This window comes from Pezoporus flaviventris, unplaced genomic scaffold, assembly GCF_033815535.1.
Source record: "Pezoporus flaviventris isolate CSIRO_AGI_PZ_B2104156 unplaced genomic scaffold, CSIRO_AGI_Pfla_v1 ptg000029l, whole genome shotgun sequence".
In the NCBI taxonomy this organism is placed as follows: Eukaryota; Metazoa; Chordata; class Aves; order Psittaciformes; family Psittacidae; genus Pezoporus; species Pezoporus flaviventris.
Genome location: NW_026892577.1, coordinates 17,135,074 through 17,159,738, shown reverse-complemented (window position 1 = coordinate 17,159,738; position 24,665 = coordinate 17,135,074). Strand labels below are relative to the sequence as shown.

The 24,665-nt window shown below is 44.9% G+C and overlaps 1 protein-coding gene across 4 annotated transcripts; it reads left to right on the top strand.

Moving 5' to 3' along the window:
• Positions 1–954: 954 nt before the first annotated feature.
• On the top strand, positions 955–23,673 carry LOC133272289 (broad substrate specificity ATP-binding cassette transporter ABCG2-like). 4 transcript variants are annotated; one of them, XM_061459316.1, is made up of 16 exons: positions 955–977; positions 7,536–7,819; positions 8,393–8,452; positions 9,726–9,840; positions 11,069–11,221; positions 11,972–12,129; positions 13,217–13,368; positions 14,582–14,698; positions 15,524–15,789; positions 16,341–16,423; positions 16,791–16,880; positions 18,182–18,306; positions 18,675–18,829; positions 20,467–20,556; positions 21,596–21,699; positions 23,269–23,673. In XM_061459316.1, exons 2-16 carry the CDS (start codon positions 7,536–7,538, stop codon positions 23,414–23,416), a joined length of 2,100 nt encoding a protein of 699 aa, XP_061315300.1. In that variant the 5' UTR covers positions 955–977; the 3' UTR covers positions 23,417–23,673. The 4 variants fall into 4 exon arrangements, with proteins under 4 accessions (XP_061315300.1, XP_061315299.1, XP_061315298.1 ...); XM_061459315.1 differs by lacking the exon at positions 955–977 and adding an exon at positions 4,625–4,754; XM_061459314.1 differs by lacking the exon at positions 955–977 and adding an exon at positions 5,102–5,414.
• The last annotated feature ends 992 nt before the right edge of the window (positions 23,674–24,665 follow it).

Sequence of the window (24,665 nt, the reverse complement as noted above, 5' to 3'; positions counted from 1 at the left end):
TAGATGTGTTGATGTCCTAGTGAGCAGCTAAGATCAATGCCATCAACACCTGCCACTCCTGGTGTTCCACACCCAGACTTTCCTTTACTCACCACCATTCAGACCTACCTTATCTTTTCTATTATGATACTCTGCCCACCTTGCCTTTCCCAAAATACTGTCAACTGTCTAATGTCCTAGGACACCTAGCTGACCTTCAGTGGGTTTTGGGTAGCTCTGGGCTCCCTTTGCCCCTTTGCATGTACTACTCATCTCCACTTGATGGCTTGGCTTCGCGAGCGAAGATTTGGGAAGGGCTTTAACCACGCTTACTACAAGCACGATGACCAAGGGCATGTGTGATATCCAAATCTGGTTGGAAAAAAAGGCTGCTTAGGCAATCAGGAAGTGTCCAACCATGACTGTCAACTCCTGAGCTAACTCAAGCTACCCATGCGCTGGTTCCCCCACATGCAGCGTTGGATCTGCAGCTTCCCATGCACCTTGTCCCCTGCAGTTTCCACCCTCGCCCGTCCATACAGACAAGTGAGAGCGAGCCCTTCCAGCCTGCGCAGTGGATTTGTTAGGTGAGGCGCAGCTTGCGCAGAACTGGCCCCTCCCTTTACACCTGAGGTTTAACTGCCACGGCCTAGTTAGCTAGGATGGTGACAGCAAAGTCCACAGGTCGTAGGTTTTGTAAGAGTGTTCTTCTCTTTGATGGAAGACCGTACAAGGCGAGCTCCAGCAGCCCAGGTTTGAAGATAGGAGTTTTCCTTCTCCTATGAGGAAGGCCTGTCTTCATCTCCACTTACACAGCAGTTTACAAACTGGGAGAGAAAAAATTAGGTCTGGAGAGGAGCAGAACAGCACTGGCAAAGAAAAGTGAAGGTGCCCTGGCCAAGACAAACACCAGGCTTGGTGTTAGCTCTAGTTAAATAGCTAAATATTGAGGTGCTCCTGGCACCTAGTGGAACATAACCAGTCAGGCCATCTGGAAGGTGAGTGCAAAGAGCTCCTTTGCTATGCAACCAGGTAGCTATTTTCTTATCTCTCCTTCTCCAGAATACAAGCTATTTACTGTCACACTATCTCACATTCTGCTGTTGTGCAGTATCCCTTTGGGGAAGGACACTGCGACTCTGGGCGTACAGTATCTACTGCAAAACAGTTTGAATCTTTTGGCATCTGCCACAACAAATACTAATGGCAGCAGCTCAGGCCTTGGGAGTGGATAAAAGTTAAACAGTTTTTAGGAATGGCTGGTGGGGCAGTCTGGACTTTGTTCCTGAGGAAGGAGGTGAAAAGTCTATTGGCATTATGCATCTGTTGGCATTATGCATGCCAACATTCATGTTGGAGGCAGCTAACCTCTGGAGAGCTGAGTTGGGATAGTCCTAGGTTCTCTGTAACATCGCTAGCAACAGCAAGATGTAGCTGTAAATATCTGAGAACATTTATATTTTAGATTTTTAACTACTAAATCATAGAATGGTTTGGGTTGGAAAGGACCTTAGGATCACCTGGTTCCAATGCCCCTGCCATGGGCAGGGACACCTCACACTAGACCAAGTTGCTCAAGGTCCCATGGAACCTGGCCTTGAACACTGCCAGGGATGGAGCATTCACAACTTCCCTTGGCAACCTGTTCCAGTGTCTCACCACCCTCACAGTAAGAAGAACTTCTTCCTTATAACTAACCTGCATCTCCTCTGAGATTTAGAAGAACTGATGAACTGCACTGGTGGTTTAGATATGCTAGATACTTTAGAGTACAGTTATTATATCCTTGTCTGATCACTTGTTTTGCCCAAATAACACCCCTGTATTGATCTTACAGTTTGGCTATTCATGTTTTCTGTCAGTCAAGCCCATAGTATCTCAGTGTAGCACACTGGTTAAACATTGATATCATTTACTCTTAGAATTGTTTTAGATCTTTCTTATCTTTAACCAGTTACTGATTTAGTGCTACCTTGAATTCAGATAATGGACTAAATGATTAACAAAACAAAGTCAGATTTCTTCTACATAATCTTCAAGTCTTGCAAAAGCAACATCCCCAAGGCAAGAAGCACTTTAACCAAGGGAGTTCAGTCAGCATGAGCTTTGACACCGTGAGCAATCAGGGTGAAAAAGGCACGCTGAGATTTTTTTCTTCCACCTAGGGTGGTGAATTTGTGGCTGCAGCAGATCAGCACGTGTACACATCTGTATAGGGTGTGTCTTTTAGAATGGTTTGCTGGAGCTTTTGGAAAAGAAGAGCTACAAAATCTCTCTCACTCATGCACCTTGCCTGATATTTCTGTCTTCTGCATTGATCTCGGAGCTGCTTTTGTGCAGGGAGCTTTGGGATCTGCTTCTTGCTGCATTCAGTAGAAAAGGCAATAGTACTCATCAACATGCAGTTCCTCCTGTACATACTTCTCATGCATTCTCTTGCTGGCTCAAGTCCCTGAAATATTTTACAAGTTTTATGAAATTCAGCACAAGGCAGGATCAAAAAACCACTGTGGATCTCCAGGGCAACGAAAACAGCATCCTGAAGAAAGTGGAGAAACAGATCTGACACTTTTGGTCTGGTGATTCTGCTAAACAAAGTCATGTCTGACTTGATCAATGGCAGCAAGTCTTGGCTCACATGAAAAACTGGAGTGGAAGGAACCCTCAACACGCCCTTCAAACACATGTTTTTGTGAAGCTGTGCTTCAGGCTGAAGGAAGACTGGAAGAACGGACCAGAGCCTTCTGTGGAGAGTGGAACTCGTGGTCCTCAGTAGCTCCTTATCCATTCTGTGTGCTGAGGCACATGCAGAACATGTCCAGTGTGACCAGAACCTGTTGGAAAGGGCCAATGCCAGTTGCAGCAAATTGGCTGTAAGTTAGAATTATGCTTTTCAGCAAGACCCCTCGAAGCCCCACTTTTAGCCCAGGACAGTATCATGGTCGCTCCTGCTCTGTGAGCCTGTAAGTGGCAGCCAGATGAGAGGCTCAAGGCAGCAGGAGCTAAGGAGCAAGAGTAAAGACCCCAAACCTGTGCTAAAACCTGCATGAGACCTGCAACATGACCCAGGTTGCTCTTGCCTTGCTACCACAGTGTATCAAGGTAAGGCCTATAGCATTATTTGTTTAACATCACACAGTAAAAGCAACAGGGCTTTGAAACTTGCTGGTTGCTAGGGCTTTAGGGTGGGCTAATGACTTTGTTGTCTTTCTGTAAAGGCCACATCCTTTAATCAGAAGTAAAGGCTGTTTACAAGGCAAATGCTCCTCTTTGTGGATGAGCAGCAAAAAGCAGTGCTGGCACCTACCAATCTAGAGTGGTGCAGTGAAAAGAAAATGGCTCTCCTCAGGCTTGTTACAAGTATTCATTCCTCTTTGAAAAACACGCCCCTGGCTTCTGTTTTCTACTGCTGTAGTGGCAGAAACCTTCCTCAGCAATAGTATGAGCTAGATCAACTGGCTAAGTAAAATGGTACAATACTCCCAACTGGGGTGGGAGACAAACAGGCAGAGGATCAAAAAGCCCTTTAAGAAGCCCAGAAGACTGTTGCTTGAAGAATGGGCTGGAGGAAAGCCAGAGACTCCAGCCAGATGCTATAGTTGACAGATCTGGCTCCTCCTATCTTGGGTCCCTGTCTATTTCTTTGCCATCAGGATGTGCTCAGGCACAGGGGGAAGAGAAGTGGTTTTTTCCATTCCATGAAGTGTGGGAGAAGCAGGACTGTCTCCCAAAATGATCAGCGTGAAGGCATCCATCACTTCTGTCTGAGGAGCAGCTGTGCAATTGAAACTAACTGTCAAGAGTAATCTGAACCTTTAATTGTGTTTCCTTTAGCTCGCTGTTCTTCTGCACCACTGTGCTGGCACTATGTGGAGCAGCAAGTTCATGACTCAGAAAATGCTCACCTCTGTTCCCAGGCACTCAGGCACTTTTTCCTCACTGTGCCATGCACATGATAAGAGGATTGTCACTGCAGCACATTGAGGGGTAGTGAGTAATTAGAGTTGAAATATGCTTGGAGACAGAGAGATGTACATGCTTGGTGAAATACTAGGGCAAAAGCTGTCTGTGACTAGGGCAAAATCCTGTGTAGGCAGATCTTCCTCGAAAGAGGAAGTTAAATCACAAATGAAATACGAACTCAAGTCCACTTCTGACCCATAGAGTGACTGAAAGTAACATTCTTATTCAGCAAGCCTGAACCTCGGGTGTACCTATGGCATGGCTTGCTCTCTTGACAGACCTCTAGGGCTATTTCGTCCCACCTGCTGTGGACTCCTGTCAGCCCTGTAGAGCGATGCAGGTGCATGAGATGCAATTGTCTTCTGCCCAGTGCATCAATTGCATTGAGTGCATCAGCATGCCTGGAAGGAGGGAGGTGTTGGGAAGAGGATAGGTCAACCTTTGTAGTTTTTACTCGTATTATTGGGTAACTAGAGGCAGCTTAGCTGAGCCTTAAATTGATCTAGCAAGAGGTGTTGTTCGACAAAAAAGTAATGCTGCACAAGACTGCAGAGGGTAGTCAAAGCAGAGGCAATTATTATGGTGACTTAACAGCTCTGCTATAAATCATGTTTATAAACCATTTTCCTGCATTCACAACACCAAGGAGTCTGGGGAGAGTCAGCTTATTTATAAAGACAATAGTGCTTGAGAACAGGAGGCTGAGGTGAAGTCTTGACAACAAACTGAAGGAAATCCGACCTTCCTGCTTTCACACATTCTCCTAGCTGGGTACACACGGTGGCACAGAGAGGCAGCCAGATGGACCACAGGTAATCCTGGTGGGCTGGCATGGCCCCATGACACGGCAGGGAACCACCTGCGGAGCACACTGCCCCTCAAGGTGTGAGATCACCGTGGTAGAAGCAGTGTCACCATTGGAGGGGATCCCATGACCAACTCTTGGCTTGATGACCTTTCTAGAGGCTGGGAAAGTGGGAGAGAACTGGTGCTGCCTCCCACTCCCCGCTGTACCCCTCTTTGCCCCGAGTCTGATGCCCGTTCCCCCTTTCAGTGTGGGAGACGGAGAGAGATCAGAGTTGCTCCCCGCCACCTCCTTCAGTGCCCAGCTGTTGGGCGGGGTAACGGCAGGGCGACAGCGCGGGCAGTCCTCAGCATCCCGGCGCACTGGGGCTCCGCGGCGCCGCCGGCCGGGGAAGGGGGATCCGGCGCACGCAGCGCGGCGCACGCAGCCGGGGGCGGCCCGGATCGGCGGCAGCACCGCCCCGGGGGTCGCGCAGCCGGGGCCAGGCCGCGTTGCTTCGAGGAGCGTGGCTCCATCGCTACCGCCTTTGACCGCGTCCCGGCGGAGTTTGCGTGACAGCACCGGGCACTCCCCGCGCCCCGCGCCCCTTTATGTAACCCGCCTCCCAGACCCGGTTATAAAACACCGCCAAGGCAGTGCCGTGGTCAGAACCTCGATTAGACGGGAGGTAACGGTGCGGATCCGGCCCGGCAGGGAGCGGTGCGGCGGGGCCCGCCGGAGCCCTCCGCCGGGCAGCGCTCCCGGCCGGGGCGCGGGGCCGCCGCACTGCCGGGCGGGGGGCTGGGGAGGAAAGCGGAGCGCGGTCGGACGGGTCGGTTCGCGGCTGCGGCTGAGTAGCGGAGCCGTCCGGTGGGGCGAGGGTGGGTGGTCAGGAGGCCGGGAGGGCACTGCTTGTGAGGCGCGGCTGCTGCCTGGTCCTACCAGCAGCCTCTGCTAAGCTTTTCTCAACCTGCTGTCATCCTTGCACATACCCCCGGAGGTGGTTCGGTTTGCCAGTGCTAATCAGCAGCTTTGCAAAAACCCGCATGGAAGTTTACGGGTGTAATAAACTACATAACCCATCCAGGACAGATGTGAGTTATACAAAACAGGGAAGTGTTCAAAAGTCTATCAGTTCTTTGCCCCTGGTGTCACTGTCATCCTGACTTTTTTCCCCCCACCCCTTCTGATCTGTTGTGCAACCTTTCATGCGTATAAGCTTTTTCCTGCTGATGTAACCAGCATATGCTTTCTTATTTCCCATAAGCAAGGCTTTCCCAGGGGGAATCAGCTTTAGGGTTCAGGATGTGTCCAAGCTAAACAACCCTTCCTTCTCGCCACCACTTTTATTTTACTTATACAGGAAAAAAAACCTACTGCAACTTCCTGAGCTTTAAATGATAGAAGAGGCAGAGAGGAAAGGGCTATTCCTGTTCCTTTAAATGTGGCTCTTGTAGTTCCAGGTTCTTAAAAGGATGACCATCTCTCTCCCTGAGAAATGTAGTAATCCCTCTCTTCTTTGCTTTGTAGTTTCCTGGAAAGGGGACAGGAAGACTTATGGCTGTGAGGGCACCTGTCTGAAAAGGCAGGGGAAAGGTTATGGCCAGACCTTACACAGGCAGTAGAATTTGGGGACTGTAGGCTTTCCAAGAGTTCTTCACGTGCAATGTCAAGACAAGAACTTGACTTTTCTTTCTTTTTATTTATTTTCATTTGCTTGTTTGGTTGTGTTTTTTTTTTTTTTTTGTGGGTGTGTTTGTTTTAATGGGTGAAAGGATCCAAACTTGGTCTCCATCAGGTACAGTAACAGAAAGGGAAGCAGCCCCTTGACAAAAGAGCTCTGCTGCTGTGACTAATAAGTGACCAACATTAATGATTATACCCATATTGATACAGTTCCTATTATGTAGGCTCTAAAGCATGGACAGGGAGAACGCTTCCTTCTCTTTGCTGTTCACATGTTCTCCCTTTCAGGCGCTGAGCTCCAGAGACAGCTTATCTGCTTGAACCAGAATGCTTTATAACTTTGTGATTATAAATAGATAAAATATTTAATTTTCTTTAATGCACCAGTTTGTACCATGTTTCTCCTTACTGTGTCATGTCCCAGATCTCTCCCTGCCGAGGCTGGGGGGGAAGCTCCTACCTTCAGGGTAAATGGTGCCTCCAGACAAATCCAAATTTCTCTTCCTATTTGTAGTTGTGAAGTATCTTGATACTGGTGTGACTGAAACATGATAAGCAGCATGTGTAACTGTTATTTTAGTCACATTGGTATCTTTGAAACAAACTTGTGCCAGCCAACAAGGTGCAGGTGACTGGCCTTCGTAAGCACAACCATCTTCCTTCCCGTGGTTCTTCATACAGGTTCATGAATAGGTTTTCTGTGCTGGCTCTGTGGCCGTGTGAGGAGAGTTAAGCATGTTGTGCCTGAGGGAGGAGAGCTAGAGTCCCTTTAGCTTAAGTGGTAGCAGCTTGAGTTTGTAGTCCCCATTATGTTGAGCAAGAAGGTGGCCACCACAAATGAGCCTGGTTTTTACCTCATTATATACTCTTTGCGCTAGCATCACTCCAAAACCATACATGTCTTGGTCTTAAAGGCTATGTGTATTGTTCTAAATCCATGGGTTTCTGTGCTTTTGGGGACTACTGGATGTCTTCCAGTGTGGATATCCATCCTTTTGGAAACTTGGCACATGTGAGGATTGGTGTGGTGTGTGTTGAGCTTTCTTTTCCAAGACACTTTCTGCAGGAGTCTTTGCTGGCATGCCTCCTTCCCTGCATATTTTTGTGTTCCTTCTCTCAACAGATGGGAACTGCTCAAAACAACAGTAGCCTCAAAAAACTCCATGCAGCTGAGCTTGACCGACGTAACAGAGACATGATGGCAGACACATCCGATCACAGCATAATTTCTGTTGGAGGAGAGGAAGAAGTGGGCAACTTCCAACGTTCTCTTCCCACACGAGAATCCCTCCGATCCCCCCGAGGCTCTGTTGTGAGTTTCCATAACATCCAGTACTCCATTAAGCAGTCCAGTGGATTCCTTTGTAAACGGAAAACTGTGGAAAAGAAGATCCTTCATAATGTTTAGTAAGTTCTTGCTTATATAAAATACCAGAGGGTAGGAATTAATCTGCTTCTGTGAATCAGTGACCTCAGTGTTACCTTCCAGATCCAGCTGTGCTGGTGAAGAAATGACTACCTTTCTGCCAGTCTGCAGTTCATGTGAGCACTTTCTAGTTTGCTTTTAGGCAAAATAGCTGGGATATAGCTGGAGCAGTTTCAGTGATTGATCTGAACAAATTAGGATCAAACTTGTGTGAACTCTTCTGCAAGAAGATCTGAGGGTTCCCTTAACTGTGGTTCAAGCTGCAGTCAGAGGAAATGAGCAGCAGAGAACAATTGTTTCTTCTTTTCAAGACCCCACTCAGCAGGGAAGACACTTACTTTCTGTCTTTTGTAGATTGCTTTTTATGTCCAGCTCTGGTTCTGTTCTGTCAGTCTGGGACAAGAAAGGAAAAAATGCTTCTTGATTTCAGACTTAAAGAGAAGTTTTAAATAATCTCTAAGTTTTCCTTTTGACAGCATTTTGTACACACATTTTCTACTATGATCCGCATGTGAACAGTCCTCCATTTGGAAATAACTTTTTCCTTCTTCCAGTGGCATTATGAAGCCAGGCTTGAATGCTATCCTGGGGCCAACAGGCAGTGGTAAATCTTCGTGAGTACTTTCTTCTGCTTCTTCAAATGGACATTCAGCTATTTAAAGAGGATTTGGGGTTCTGAGGGTTGGGGGAGATGTGAGGGATCTGCAGGCTCAGACCTTGCACGCCTGCGAGAAATCTGGTGATGCAGTTTGATGTCATGTCCCTCTAGGTGCTCTGCTGCAGTTCTTGCCCTGCAGTGGTGTCACACTCCTCATCTGCTCTGATCTGTGGTCTGTATTACCGCAGTCACCTTTGGTGTTGGCGGCCTGAGTTTTGGTATCAGGCTGAACTGGGGTAAATGGGGCTGAGGTGTAGGCTCTGTCCTAGACCTGTAATGGGATGGCAGGGGGGTTGCAGGTTCCTTCGGGGCAGGAAAGATGTCATCCCCTGCGCAGTCACTGCAGCAAGACTTCCTTGAAGATGCTAGGCTAAACCCCTCTCTGACAACTGACAGGAATGTGATGTAATGTCAGTCTGTAGGATGCTCTGGATCCTCAGCCTCAACTTGGCTGTGGCCTCCTGGCGGGGGTGCACATGTGCTTGAGTTCTTTGGATGAAAGCACAGAGAAATACCATGCAGACTATCTCCAGCTAGTGCTGATGCTAGTTTCCATATAACTACGGTGAAAGAACTCTTTGTCACTCTGCCTTTCAGAATATCAGAGACTGGGAAATACGGCCAGGGTTCACATAGGTGTGCCTTTGTGGTGACCCTTGATCTTCCTCTCTTAGGAGACTGCTGGCTAATTGGGATGTTTTCAAGCACTTTGTCACAGCAGTGTTTACATAGCTAGCAGACAGGCTGGCCTCTGCATTGGCAGCAAGGAGAATCTAGTGATATGTTAAAACAAAATTATTTTCTAGAATGAATCTTAACTCTGGTCTTGTTTATACCTATTTGGGTTAATATCCTTGAGATCAAAGTAGATAATTCTGTGCTCTGCTGGCTGGAGAGCAGACTGCAGCTACTTGGCAGGGTAGTTTTCTCTCTGTGCATTTGAGGTTAGCTGTTAATATGGAGGATAAGCTTGTTTCTGTAGGGGGTTGACTGCTGTGAATTGTGAGGACCTGTATACTACAGTACTGCTCTGGCATACCTTGTGCCTGAAAATCCTGACTTTCTGTACAAATTGCTTCTCCAGAGTAGAGGAAGGCCCTTGCTGTGCCCTTTGGCTTGTAGCATGCTTTTAGCATCCTATAACTTCAGTTGTGACTGGTGGTACTTATCCAGTCAAAGGTAAAAAACAGCTATTATGGAAAGAACTAATGCCTGGTGTTTGTTTGAAGTCTCTTAGATGTGCTGGCTGCCAGAAAGGACCCAGCAGGCCTGTCTGGAGAAGTGCTTATAGATGGTATCCCACAGCCTCCAAATTTTAAGTGCATCTCAGGATATGTTGTGCAGGTGAGTAACTGCCTTCAGTGGAGACCTGGAAACCCTTGGGATGGAAGACTGCACAAGATGAGCAAAGCATGACCAATTAGGTTAGGTAATTTTCAGTGATCTCTGCAGAGTCTGGTTTGATAACTCAGATGTTACACTATTTACTATTTTTCTGGGATATGGAAGACAAGAGGATTAAACCATTACTTCAACCAAGTCAAGCATGGAGGTGTTTGTCTTCCCAAAGTCACATGGATGCCCAAACCATTGGACAACTGTGGCTTTGGGCTCTGCCCTGAAGTACTAGCAAGGGTTTAAAAATATAGAAGGGTGAGGAAAAACCCCACAATGCCCAAAATCTCTTGTTGCAAAACTCACAAGGAGTTCTAGCTGGCTGAAGTACCTTCAAGCTATCACACAATAATTCTAGGAAGTAAATAGATCCCTGCTGTTCTTCCTCTGATTCTGGCTGGCTGGGACAGAGCTTCGTTTCACTTGAAGACAGGAAAAGCAGGCTGAATCTGTGGAAGTGGGTGGAGGCTTGGACCAAGAATAGACCCTCAAAGTCCTGGGGGAGCTGAGGAGAAGGAGATTCTTGGCAACTATATGAGCAATCAAATCTGGAAACCATTCAAGCTTCTGACTGCAGACAGATGTGGAACAGGCAGCTTTCCTGAAAGCTGCCACCTGGGGGGCTGTGGGAGCATGCATATGATGAGACTGATGCTGGGTCTTGATCCTGCAGGTCAAATCTCCCCAAAAACTCAGTGTTTTATGAATGGTCAGGAAGTTTCTTGCAAGTGGTCCCAGTTCAAGCCATTTTTCTCTCAGATGACCAAAGCAACCAAATTTAACTATAGGCAGCCAGGTGAGACATTAAGTGGTCTCTCTTCCCTCCCACCCCTGTGCAGTACTCCCTAGATCAATCAGGGTGGCCCATGAACTAAAACCAGCACTTAATGCCTAAATACATAAATGCATGCACACTTACGGAGTCAGTTTTACGCAAATGAGCATACAGACATGCTAAGTCATGTGTTATCCCTTTAAATCTGCTGGTGTTGCAGTGCTTCTCCCATCATATGGTGACCTTGAATTTTGTGCCATGTAAATTTTGAAGCAGGGCTTGTCCCTCAGTCCAGTTTTCGCTGTCGCCCACAAGCAGCTTACCCAACAACTGCCACTACAGGGACTCTGGTGCCCAGTCAGGTAGCTGAAAAGGAAGCTTTCCAACTGTCCATGTTTTCAGGATGATGTCATCATGGGCACAATGACGGTGAGGGAGAACCTGCACTTCTCTGCTGCCCTGCGACTCCCCAGCTCCATCAGTGTTAAAGAGAAGGAAGAGCGAGTCACTCAGATTATCAGCGAGCTGGGATTAAGTAAAGTGGCTGATGCTAAGGTGAGCAGTGAGAACACCCTTCTCAGAAATCTTGCTACCTCTGGGAACTGAACTGCTTGACTCTGGGCAGTATTGTGCATGTAGTGCAGCTACACTAAGCTAAGAAGTCACCTAATAAAGCATACTGAAAACAAGAAATCAGTCTCCAGCTCAGGAAGTAGCTTGGAAAGAGGTATGCGTATTCGCTACTACAAAGGGAGGATTCTGGACTATGTCCAGCATGTTGTATAAGTTCAGAGGGGAAAAAGTCACCTAGTCATTGCACCTTCGAAAGCTGCACAGTCACTTCCTGGCTTTGTGGAGCAAGAGGGGGAAACTGTTTTTATAGTGCTGAAAGTTGTGAGGGATGGAAAATGGCCCATGATGGAGAAGTTCTCTGCAAAGCTTGTTCCTCCCAGCTGCATCTTTACTCTCACTTTACTTTCACTTTGCTTACCCCACTTTTACTTGAGGAGCAGGCAAGCTACCAACAAAAGGCATCCCTGAACACCAGTGCCACCTCTGACAGCTGTGGCCTCATTCTGGTGCTTCCTTGTCAGTGTCATCCTTGTTCCCTGAAGTCATAAGGTGCTTGGTACCTCTGAATATCATGCTTCGCATCCCGCTACAGTCCCTCACAGTGGGTCAGACACATCATCTGCTGCTGGCTCTAGGGTTCACTAATGAGGGTGTTGGTTGTGGAAAACCCTGAACTCCACAGCATGTGTTGATCAGGTCTTGTTGTGAATGTTCAATTTCTTGTGCTTGTAGGTAGGAACTGAATTGATCCGAGGAGTGTCTGGAGGGGAACGGAAGAGAACCAACATTGGGATGGAGCTCATCACAGAGCCACCAGTCCTTTTTCTGGATGAACCAACAACTGGCCTTGATGCCAGCACAGCCAATGCAGTCCTCATCCTCTTGAAGAAGTAAGAGTCAGTTCCTAAGGGCTCTACTGCAGTTTTGTTATCAACTCAGTTAAAAAAGGAATGCTGCTATGACTGAGTAGCTACAGTGCTCTTTTAAAATTATAAAAAAAAAAAAAAAGGTAAACAAATAGACTCAGAAGTGGTAGTAAATTATTTATTTGGGTCTTGTCCAAAGCTTTCTGAAGCTGATGGGAATCCTTCCACAGCATGCACTGGACTGGAGCCCAAAAAAGATGTAGCTTAGACAGCTGTCCTTTGCCACAGACGGGGGTGGACTGAGAGGTCAAGCCTTGTAATCATAATTTATTGGCCTTCCAACTGAGTCTATTGCAAAGTCTCTTCCTCCACTCTGGCAACAGCCTTGAACTCAGATCAGACTTCATCTGTAGATTTACTCTGAATGTTTACCTTAATCTCCTATATTTTGGAGATGAACAGTTTTCTGGTACAAAGAGGACCAAACAAGGCTGATTAATGAGAACAGGCTCCGAACCCTCTTCCTGGTTTGTAGCATGTTTGTAGCATTGTTTGATTTTTGCCTGCTGTTTGTGGATAGAGGTCTTTGATCAGCAAGGATACTTGTTAAGCATCAGGGCTAAAGCACTTGTAAGAGTATCTGAAAAATCCAGAGGAAAACTAGTTTTGACTTGCTTTAGAGAGTAAATCTTCAGCAGAAGAGCTAAGAGAAATCTCAGCTGGCCAGACTTACGCAGGCTGCTATATAAAGCCTGGTACTGATATCGAGTGCAGTAGGACTATTCCAGTTAGGTTGCAGCCTGGTATAGAAAACATGTGAGGAGGGTTTATACACAACTGTGGTCTCAACCTTTGGTAGCTACAGACAACATCATACTTAGTCTACCTGGACTAAGATGATTGTCGTGTGTAATGATAGGTGCTGTCCTGAAGGTCTTGCAGGCAGCATCTCACATAGAGAAGGGGAAACTACAGCTTTTTTTGGTCATTACCTTGTGAAGTTGACAAGTACTTTTCTTGGATTTGGATGCTTATTTTTTGTTCAGGTTGACAAGACCTTCCTGAAATGTGAAGTGTGGTTTATTTGAGAGATGTTTTGTTTCTATTTCAGCCTCTCAAGAAGAGGGCGAACCATCATATTTTCCATCCATCAGCCCCGCTATTCCATATTCAAGCTGTTTGACAGTCTGACATTACTAGCTTTGGGGAAGGTGCTGTACCATGGTCCTGCAAAGCAGGCCCTGGAATATTTCAGTTCTATTGGTAAGTCCACTGTGCCAAGAGGGAAGGCAACTGGCTAATGAGTTTAATCTGTGAGTAGTTTCTGACCCTAGCACTGGATCAGTCCTGTACTTTTTTATCACTGGGATACTGGAGGCTGTACACATGCACTCTGAACAGTGTTATGTTAGAACAGGAAGAGAACAAAAAATAACCCCAGATTTTTTTAGATAGCAGAGTATGGCTCTCTCCCACCTTTGTTTTGCCTTGTATCAGGACAAAAACCCAGAATCACTTGGACATTTAGAAGCATCTTGCACAACAGACAAGATATTTATAATTCTACCAGGCCTAGATATCAGACACAGTGGTTTGCGAACAACAGCCTGATTTGCAGCAATCTGTATGGGCTAATTGAAGTATCTGCTCTAGTTTAAATGCAGGTGGGCAACCAAGAGGATAAAATCATGGTGTGTCTTAACATGGTTTAATTGCACTGTTGGGTGGCTGCTTCCTCTCCAAGAGTGAGAGCTTCTGACTATAATGGACAGACAAGGAATGAGTTTCCAATCTAGTTTAGATGTAGCCATGGAGACACACTAGATTGTAAGCCTTCCCTGGCTTTAAGTGAGATGCTTTAACCAATCTCACTACTTTTGCTCCTCCTCTTGGTATCCCACCTCACTTAGTTTCTCACAGGAATGCTACAGTATAAGCATCCTTGGCTTTTTTTCTCTCCCACCCTTCACTCCTGTCCCTATCCATCCCGTAGCTAGAAACCATATTAGAAGAAGCTGCTCTTGGATAGCCCTTCCTCTTCCTTGTGACCAAGGAAACACAATCAAGAGCTGAACTTCTAGAGCAAGCATCTGAGGCTGTAGAGCAAACATCCAGCAACCTCTAGTGAGAGACTGTGTGTCTCTCAGTGTCGTATGTGGTTGAACAGCACTGGGAAGGAGGAAAGAGCTGTGTATGCTGAGCTAGCTGAGTAGAAGCAACTTACATATTTCTTCTCACCTGAAATCAGTGGAGAATAAGCAACTTTGAAGCTCTATATAGATACCTCAGATTCACTGTCTGCTAAGTCCTGTCCATTGAACTTCTGTAAACTAATGCTCACGGAAAGCAGTAAAGTTCTCTTGTAGGAGGGTTGCAGAAGGGTGATATACTATTAGACCTGATTTTCCAAGTGTAGTCTGTGCAATACGAACAGGTTGCATGTGTGGGTTTGTTTGTTTTGGTTTGTTTTTTTAAGGCTATGAATGTGAACCCTTCAACAATCCAGCTGACTTCTTCCTTGATATCATAAATGGTGATTCAACTGCTGTAGCAGCAAGCAAGGAAGATCACAGTCCTGAGGACACAGGAAAAGGTAAATTGTGAAGGAGAAATCCACTGTTGGCTGGTGTAGAGGTCAAGATATATATATGTTGATGACAAGCTTTTATTCTCTGGGTTTCCTCCAGTCTAAGGGCACATTATCTTTTTATTTTTCCTACTCATAGGTATACTTTGATTTGGACTTCTTTAAAGAGCTCAAACTTTTAAAGGGATTTTTTTTTCTTCCTTCAGTAATAGAGGAGAGCAGTGATAAGTATCAGCAATTCACAAAACCTATGTGGGAAAGACTGAAAAATTAGAATTGCTTAGTCTCAAGAGACAGCTGACGTAAGTTTTCAGTCACATAAGAGACTGCTGCAGGGAAGACAGGGTAGATAGGCTAAGGAGTAATGGATTTACAATCCAGTGAGAAAGTTTGAAACTAGATTAGAGAAAAACTCTGAAACAGTGAGTGAAACGGTAGGAAATGCTTCTTTGAGGATGCTGTAGCATATCCATGACTGAACATAAGAGAACAGTTTTTGTAATGGTGTTTCTTGGGGATGAAGAAACGGATCTGAGCCAACACTGATTTCCCCCAAATTAACAAAGGATTTCTGGTCCCTCATTCCAAGAATAAGACCATTTTTATGCCACAAAGAACTGGCAGATTAGCTAGGTTTGGTTAAAACTCTAGGGACTCTCCCCCCCCCAAGTTATCCTTGTAAGATCAGAGCTAAGGCTTGAACAATTCAGATTCTCTGGGCATTCCTGCTTTATTTATTCAACTTCAGAAGTCTATGAGCATGTTGATGAGCCATGTCTGAAGGTCGGGTTCATGGGGAATCAGAAGCCATATCTTGTCTTTCTCACTCAGAGGTTAGCAGTGAAAATGGAGTGGCAGAAGGTAATGTGGACAGCAGCTTGGTAGATGTGCTGCACCAGAAATATCTCAAATCCAGCCTGTATCAGAGCACAAAGGAAGCCCTGGGGAACGTGGAGCTTGGACGGGGAAGAAGGCACAAAGCATCCAAGCAGGGGCATGAGATTACCTATGCAAATGGATTCCTCACCCAGCTGTACTGGGTGTCCAAGCGTTCCCTGAAGAACCTCATCAGGAACCCACAGGCCTCTGTTGCACAAGTAGGTAACAATTGTCTCAGACTCCCACTGCTCTCAGTCACACAATCTGCAATTTGTAAGGTACATTTTTGTTTTGAAAGACAGCTAGGGAAACAGGAAAGTCCTGTGCTGCTGCCACGGAAGTGGAGTGAGATGTACCTTTGTTGCCTTTGAAAAAAGTCTCCATTTTACCTTAGCAGAGAACTACTGCCCTGAAAATTTGGAAGTGGGGGAAATGCTCCATTCTCTGATTTACGTGGGAAGCTTCTCGGGTGATGCTAATTTTGTGCTTCAAATTCTTGGAATTCTAAGCTATGTTATTCTTTGAGTATGCTTCTGCTAACCTTTTTCCAGCCAAAGAAGATCAGAGAAAGGAGAAGAGTGAAGAGCATAAACTCAGAAAATTTGCCATAAAGCTTTCAATTGTGTGTGTGATTGGTATACATTGACTCACAACAGCAAAGTTCTAGGCAGCTGCGAATCTTAAACTCTGCATATGCCTTAATAATAGCTTTGTCCCTGTTTACTTATCTGAAGGACTCCCTTTTCCCCTTTCTTCTTTCCACTTCTAGATTGCAGTGACCATAATTCTAGCCTTGGTTGTGGGTGCTATCTTTTTTGGTGTAAAACTGGATCGAAGCGGCATTCAGAATCGGTAAGTTGGAAAGCCACAGCTTTGCTCATTTTCTGTCTGTAGCAGAAAGGTTTCAGTGGCAGGGAAGGCCTTGGGATCCACAAAGCAGGGTAGGGTTCACAACTCTCAATGCAGTGCAGCATGGTATTGCTGGAGGTTCTAAAAGGACTGCAGTTCTGTTGGGCTCACACATATGTGCAAAGGAGATGTGAAAGGGAAGATAAAGGAATAAATCTGGTTTTGCAGCAAAGATTTATGGTAGCACAATTAAATATCTCTGTTCTGTGGACAGAGACAAAAAAGCACTGACTTGACGTTATGCTGATATCTGAGGATGCCAGTGTTGATCTAGGTGCTTTCCTCACTTTTTGACTGTTTTATCTTGTAGGGTTGGGTCCTTGTTTTTTGTCACCACCAACCAGTGTTTTTCCAGTGTCTCTGCGATTGAGCTGTTCATCAGAGACAAGAAACTATTTGTGTAAGTAGTGAGGCACTTAGACCATTTCATACCCTGGACTGAGGCACGGGAAATATCTTAAGGGCTAAACAAAATTATTTCCACCAAAAGCTTGATTGTTCCCTTGCCACATCAGATTGTAATAGTAATGCTAATTGGTCTGTAGAACAGGGAGATGAAATACTAAGAGATGGGTGCAGGAGGGGAGAAATAAAGTGCTTTTATTTGCATACTGTGTCACAGTTTACCGAAAGTGCTTTTCCTGCTCACTTTCCACTTTTGGTAACAGCTGTTTTTGAAGTCTGCACGTGAATCCTACTGTGAACCCTGTGAATCCTGCCTGCCCTCTTGCTGATGTGGTTGAAACGCTGTTTTGCAGTGGTCCTAAAGTGCAAATATGAAGGGAGAGTTCTTGGAAAAGCTTTGCAAGGGATGCTTAGATGAAGAGGGCTGCTGGCTGGCTCACAACAGCTACCTAATCATCAAGCACATCTCTCTCTATATATACATATATAGATGTATGTATGCATATGTATGTGAATGCATGTATATATTATATACACATATGTAAATATTCATGCATGTTGAAAATGGAGTTTGGAATAGCCTCCTGCTAATGGGATGAAAAGTCAAGAGACAGATCCTATGCAGTAAAGAAGAAATTGGAGAGTTGTGTCTGGAATTCATGTCCACCCACAGGTTGCTCAGAGCAGTTTAATTTTGCCCCTAACAGCTGCTCAGGAGTGAGTATTTCCCACAAGGACATTTCTTGCCAGTCTGCCCAGCTTACCAGCTGTAATTTTGGGACCTCACCAATTAAAGGATCTTTTTGTGAGCTCCATTAAGCAGCAAAACAATCATAGTGACATTTAATTGGCCTGTGAACTGGAGGTGAGTGGGTCTCCTTATGGGTGTTTTCCCATTGTTGGGTATCATTCCTTCTTGCCTGGAAGAAGCTGTATGAGTTAGCTGTGGACTAAGCCCTCCTCCAGCTAGTAGCAGCCTAATACTTTCCCATGCTCTTGTGTTAAGGATCTTTCTCTATGAAAAGAGATTCAGGAGCTTTTTCCCAATATGTAACTTAGCAGTCACATAGCTTTTAATTAATTTTCCTCAGGGGCTCTCTATATGACTGCATGGCTGTGAGATAGATGAGCCTTTACAGAGAAGGAAGTGACAGCACAGAGATGATAAGCAACTTGCATATAGAGGAGTCAGTGGCAGAGAAAACAGAAACCACATCAGGATAAACCAGACACACATACTGAGCCTGCTTCCTAGGTAACCTCTAAACCTGTACAACTCCCTTCCTGTCCTTGTAGCCATCAGTACACCAGTGGATATTACCGTGTGTCTGCCTACTTCCTGGCCTTGATGATAGGAGATCTGCTGCCCATGAGAACTGCTCCAGCCATCATATTCTCATGCATCACTTACTGGATGATTGGTAAAGAACTGATTCTTTCATTGAACCTGTCATTTTCCAACACATTTGATTTCTGTCTTAGCCAGAGTTTAGTTCCTGTATGTATAACATGAAACTATTTGAAACTTCAACTGATTTATGTGCTTGGCATCATGACTTCAAAGGACTCTGGGGCAGGGGCAGAGACACCCGCAATCTTAAGACAGTAACCTGCCTGTCCACATCTTTTGGTAATGCTCTTTGGGCCTTCAGAGCATGCATAGTTCCTGCCACCTCCAAACTTGGTCTTTTTTCCTGGTTTCCCTGTCTTGTACAGGAGTCCGAGGGTCCTCTCTGGGATTCATAATGTGGTTGTTTACTGGACTCTTTCCTTTCTGTTTTTTTGACAGGATACCAAGCTGTTGCAGGCCGGTTCTTCTTCTTCATGCTGAGCCTGATGCTGGTGTCCTACACTGCCACGGCCATGTCTCTGGCCATCAGTGCTGGGATGGATGTGGTGGCTGTGGCCAACCTGCTCATCACTATTTGTTTTGTTCTCATGCTTGTAAGTTCTCATGCTTGCCCAGGGAGGTTGTGAATGCTCCATCCCTGGCAGTGTTCAGGACCAGGCTGGACAAGGCTTTGGGTGATATGGTTTAGTGTGAGGTGTCCCTGCCCATGGCAGGGGGGTTGGAACTAGATGATCTTAAGGTCCTTTCCAAGCTTAACTATTCTATGATTCTATGATTCTAAGTATATAAGGAGGTGTGTGCTCCTTTAGTGGAGGTGAGGAAGTAACTCAGACAGGCTGAGAGGATTGGGTGGAGCCAGCCCTAAGCAGGCTGAAAATCCACAGGCCAGTAGCATCTAGGTCCCATGCCTGTGATTTTATTGTCACTATAGTCAAAAGATGTACTTCTGCCAACTTGTAATCTAAGCATCAAATCATTGCTTGGGTGCAATTCAGTAGACGTGATGCCACCAGAGCTTTGCAGTGTGCCCCCAACAGTGTTGTTTATTGTATTTTTAAAAATTTTCCCTACAAAAATTGAAAAAAAATCTTGCATTGCCAGTATTAGAAATTTAAGTTATCAATTAGATAATGTAAAAGGAAAAAAAAATCTTGAAGTAAACTTTAGATTGATTCATTTTATTGAATTAATTTCTGTTACCCAATGGGATTAGCAGGAGCATACTCTCTTTATTTCAATTGAGTATTGTCTTTAAGTTCCAGAAATTACTTCAGTACTTTTCTTCAAGGATTTTTAAGGATGAGAGCAAATGAGAAAGGAAAGAGAGCAAATGAGAAAAGGAAGAGAGCAAATGAGAAAGGAATTTTGACTACTTACAGATGAGGCATGTGAATTCTCTTTCAAAGAGATGATGATGTTAGTAATAAAACTGCTTGACTGTGAGGCCTATCAAGTTAGAGTAGAAAGTACCTCCTGTCAGGTGATTCCTGGTAGCTGCATTCATATCCTGAGCCCAAGGCACATCCCTTATTCTTCAATTTGCAACTTAACTTGCTTTTGCCATAAGCTAAGTGATAGCATATTGCTTCAAATGCATGCTGTGAGTGAGAAATGTGCATGCATAGTGAAGGGCAGCTGATGTACACTGAATTAAGTCACAGTGTGTAAGGAATGGCACATGCACAGTCTGAAAGATAGCAGGGTAAGCACAAAAACACTTTTGCCTGAAGCTTCATGTTTGGCTATGAAATCCAATTGTACTAAGAAGTGAAAAAGCAGATCTTGTTCCAGACAGGAGAGAGTACACATTAAAGATGTAGGTCAGAGGGAGAAGCTGAACAGTAACAGCCCTTAAGGATCCCCACAGTTTCCTTCTTGTTTCTCTACTTGCTCATCTTCCAGTCATCCTTCTTTAGCCTCTAACTAGCCTACTATAGGACACAGTCCTCCAGAGTAAAAAGTTGTTAGCATACATGCTTCTTAGCTCACATGAATACAGAAAACCTTTCTGACCTCTTTGCAAGCAGACGAACTTGGAGTGCTGTTGGGCCAGCTGGCTGAGACCACTTCAAGGTTTGACCCTCATGCCTGTAGGCATGGGCATAACAGCAGCAGGAGGTCCATCAATCCCAGTGCACCTCTGCTGGGCAACTGCAGTATCTGTGCAAGAATGGTACTGTTTGCAGTAAACAGAATTTGTGACTCATTAGTCTCTTCTCTTCTGTTTCAGATCTTCTCAGGCCTCCTAGTAAACCTCCCTTCTGTAATGGGCTGGCTGAACTGGCTCAAGTACTTCAGCATTCCCCGATACGGACTCACTGTGAGTAGCAAGCAGCACTGGTCTCCTGTGAGTAATGTAGCCCCACTGCTGCTTCCTTGAGAGGTTTTGAGTATAAATGAAGTTCTTTCAAAAGTCAGATTTGGCATCTTCCCTTGCATGAACATGGTAAAAGAACAACAAATCAGACAACCCCCAGAAGGAAGCAGAAATTAATCTCTGTGTGAGAGGTGGAAGTCTCAGAGACTGAACAAATCTTTTGTGCTGTTTGGACAGCAGCAGAGTGAGCTGTCCAGTGAGGCACTAATTCCTAATCTGAAGAGTCGATCCCTATGGTTTTAGAATAAAATTAAATCTTGTATGGCCTCTCCAGGGTCTGCTGTTTGGGTAGCAAGTTTTATATTAATGACTGCCCAACTGGTTAAAGAATTTAGCACAATGCCAGTGTTTTGCGTGGCTCCCTTTGAAGTGAAATATGACTTACTGCCATTTCTAAACAATAAGGCGCTGGGGTAGCAGAAAGCTAAGGGTGCAGCTGCTTGAAACAAAGTAACTCATGACCCCAGGTACAACTACATGTTGGGCAAGGAAGAGATTCAGAGCAACCCTGTGGAGAAGGACTTGGGGGTGGTGGTCAAAGAGAAACTGAACATGATCCGGCTTCATTGTGTGCTTGCAGCCCAGAAAGCCAACCATATCCTGGGCTGCATCAAAAGGAGCGTGACCAGCAGGTCGAAGGAGGTGATCCCTGATCTACTCTGCTCCCTGCCCCTCAGTAGACTGACTCAGATGAAAGTGGATAAACTGGAACTCATTGCTGGCAAGACCAAAACCCATGACTATATCATTGAAATGTAACTTTGAATCCAAAGACTTATACACCAAACCATCCTGCATGTGAAATTTAGACCAGTTCCTCAGAAAGGCAGTAGTTAAGAGCTTCAAACCAAAAAGGAACATAAACATACAATTCCAAGAATGGTGATGAGTGTCTCCTAATAATCAAGTTAGTTTAAGGTGTTTCAGTTTTAGCTTTCCAAATCACTAACTGTAAAAATGCAATGTCTGCCTCTTTCCCTAGGCTCTTCAAGTGAATGAGTTCAGAAATCTCTACTTCTGTGGGGAGAAGAATCCAAATGTTACAGTGCCTGCAAGCAGTTGTCCCCCTGATATCTCAGGAGAAATGTAAGTCTCTAAATCATGGTGGCCTCAATGGTGATGACTTGCTTAAAGAGAAGTCTGACTGTTCGAAATATTTATATTATTCACAGAATAACCACTCACAGGCCAGTCTCAATAAAAAATCCCAAGATAATGCATTTTAGAATTATGTAGTAAAACTTCATAAATACCCAACAGTGAAGTAAGGATGAAACTTTAGTCCTAAAAGTAGGCAGATGAGCAAAATTAAATTTTGGGGTTTTTAACCTAGCCCTATTTTATCAGTTTTCTTAAACAAATGCAGGGTCACTTAGCAAAGGAAATGCACTGTGTTGACAACTACAAAGTTGTTGGGAAGCAGTAGACCTGTGATCACAAACATGTTTGTAAATATTAACCTCGCTCCAGATAGGAGAGTACCAAGGTATCTATCTCCCAGTGCTGCTGCCCCACTTGGAATACTCTTTGACTATTGATACCTTAAGCTGTAGCAATAAAAGTATTTTGTGACCCTAACTATTCTATGATTCTATGATAGAGAGCTGGCAAACTGAGGTTATTGCAGGGAACAGTGCTGGAGTAGTGTTTCCACAGCTTTTGGACCCCAAACTGATGCTATGGACCTCTACTGTTTGTTCTGTGAAATTAATGCTTTTGTACTTACCATGGTTTAATGTGGTGCTGAGGTTTACTCATAAGTTGCCAGCTATCTATAAACAACAATTAGGATACTAGTGAAAAAAATTATGAGAAACAGAAAACTAGATTTGTCCCTTAAGCTTATTTTTGTAATGATAGGTTATGAAGTTGAGAGACTTAACATGAGCCAGCAGTGTGCGCTCGCAGCCCAGAAAGCCAACCATATCCTGGGCTGCATCAAAAGGAGCATGACCAGCAGGTCGAAGGAGGTGATTCTGCTCCTCTACTCTGCTCTTGTGAGACCTCACTTGGAGTATTGTGTGCAGTTCTGGTGTCCTCAAAATAAAAAGGACATGGAACTGTTTGAACAAGTCCAGAGGAGGGCCACGAGGATGATCAGGGGACTGGAGCACCTCCTGTATGAAGACAGGCTGAGAAAGTTGGGGCTGTTCAGCCTGGAGAAGAGAAGGCTGCGTGGAGACCTCATAACAGCCTTCCAGTATCTGAAGGGGGGCTATAAGGATGCTGGGGAGGGACTCTTCATTAGGGACTGTAGTGATAGAACAAGGGGTAATGGGTTAAAACTTAAACAGGGGAAGTTCAGATTGGACATAAGGAGGAAGTTCTTTACTTAAGGGTGGTGAGGCACTGGAATGGGTTGCCCAAGGAAGTTGTGAATGCTCCATCCCTGGCAGTGTTCAAGGCCAGGTTGAACAGAGCCTTGGGTGACACAGTTTAGAGTGAGGTGTCCCTGCCCATGGCAGTGGGATTGGAACTAGATGATGTTAAGGTCCTTTCCAACCCTAACTATTCTATGATTCTATGAAGTTACTCTATTTCTGTCCTGTTTTGCAGTTGAGGTTAAAGGAATCTTTGTGGGACAGGAATAAAAATAACTACCTGAAGACTTGCACCACATAGTATTACTAACTTGTGGCCCATGCTCTTCTGCAGGTGTTCTGGTGAAGCATACCTGTGCAGCCAAGGAATTGTACCTACCAACTGGGCAATGTGGGAAAACCTAGTGGCTCTCTTCTGTATGACTGTTATCTTCCTTATCATTGCCTATGCAAAACTCCGTTTTATGAGAAAGTTCACATAGACTCCTGTGTTGCCTTGCTTGCAGCTTCTCTTGTCTTAAAACTGCAAAGCTTGTTATAGCCTACTGGAAGTTGCCAAAAGATTTCAACTGACTTTACTGAACTTCAGACAGGAACCCAGTCTTCTTGTTTCTGGAACATGATCTCCACGTGATTATGAGATTTTGGTTTTTAAAAAGAAATGCATCGATGTACATCACATAAATTACTTTTTGTAAGAGAATACAATTCTTGTAATTCCTTATGTACATATCAAACTGTATATTGTAAAGCATTATTCTTCTGTGGCCAACTTAAATAGGAAATGTTCAAAGGGAAATGTGAGCTTCTTCATCACCATATACAGGTGGTATAAGGTGGTGATGGTGTTTATGCATTGATATGCTGCCCCTTGATAGTGCCCATCACACCTAAGAGCCAGAGACTATTCATAGCATGCTGGAAATGCATTTGAGTTTGAAGTCAATACAGGGAATGAGCACTCCTTGCCAAGCAAAACCAGTTATATTTCTAGTAGCTTCTCACTGGAAGCTACTTGCAGAAACAACTTTTGCTTGGCTAAAAGTTAAACTGCAGTGGTAGACAACATTTTGCCTAAGACGAGTGAGTTTTGTTGTAAACAACAAACCACCCGCCCCCCAACCCAACCCAAACAACCCTCCCTGAAAACCCAACAACAAAAAAATGTACATTTTCTACTTAAAAGAAGGGAATTCACTTCCATTTTTTTTTTCTTCCAATAAAAATTTATATGCTTGGCAATGGCACATCGTAATGATTACCGACACTGTCTATATATAGTACTACTTACACCATGCACTGAAAAAGCCCATGTAGATACTGCTGTGGCAATCTACAGCAACACTTACTGCAGTCGCCATGGAATAGATTGTAGCACGCCAGCAGTTGTCTCCTCACCACATTATTAGCATCACGGCTCCTTCTAACCTGCAGTAAGACCCTCAGATGCAAGTGAACCAGTTAAGCCAAAAGAAAACATCCTCAAACACAAGGCTAAAGGGCTTGCTTGTGAGGGCTGCACTAGTGCGCAGCGGTGAAAGTGCTTCTGGTACTCTTGCTATTGCAGTCATTGTGTTATGAAGAGTGTTATGAAGAGGGAAATGTACTGACAGCACAGCCACGTCGAGCACACGCCATTCTCCTTCTGAGCTGCTTCAACTGCCTTGCGCACCCTCCAAACCGCTCCTGTACGCGGTACTGAAGGCCACCCCTTACGATGCAGCCAGGAGG

Bases quoted from the DNA above. Each gene is read 5' to 3' on its own strand.
- LOC133272289 (XM_061459316.1), top strand. From the start codon at position 7,536: ATGGGAACTGCTCAAAACAACAGTAGCCTCAAAAAACTCCATGCAGCT. The intron at 11,222-11,971 runs GTGAGCAGTGAG...TTGTGCTTGTAG, and splicing joins GTAAAGTGGCTGATGCTAAG to GTAGGAACTGAATTGATCCG. The intron at 21,700-23,268 runs GTAAGTCTCTAA...GCTCTTCTGCAG, and splicing joins CCTGATATCTCAGGAGAAAT to GTGTTCTGGTGAAGCATACC.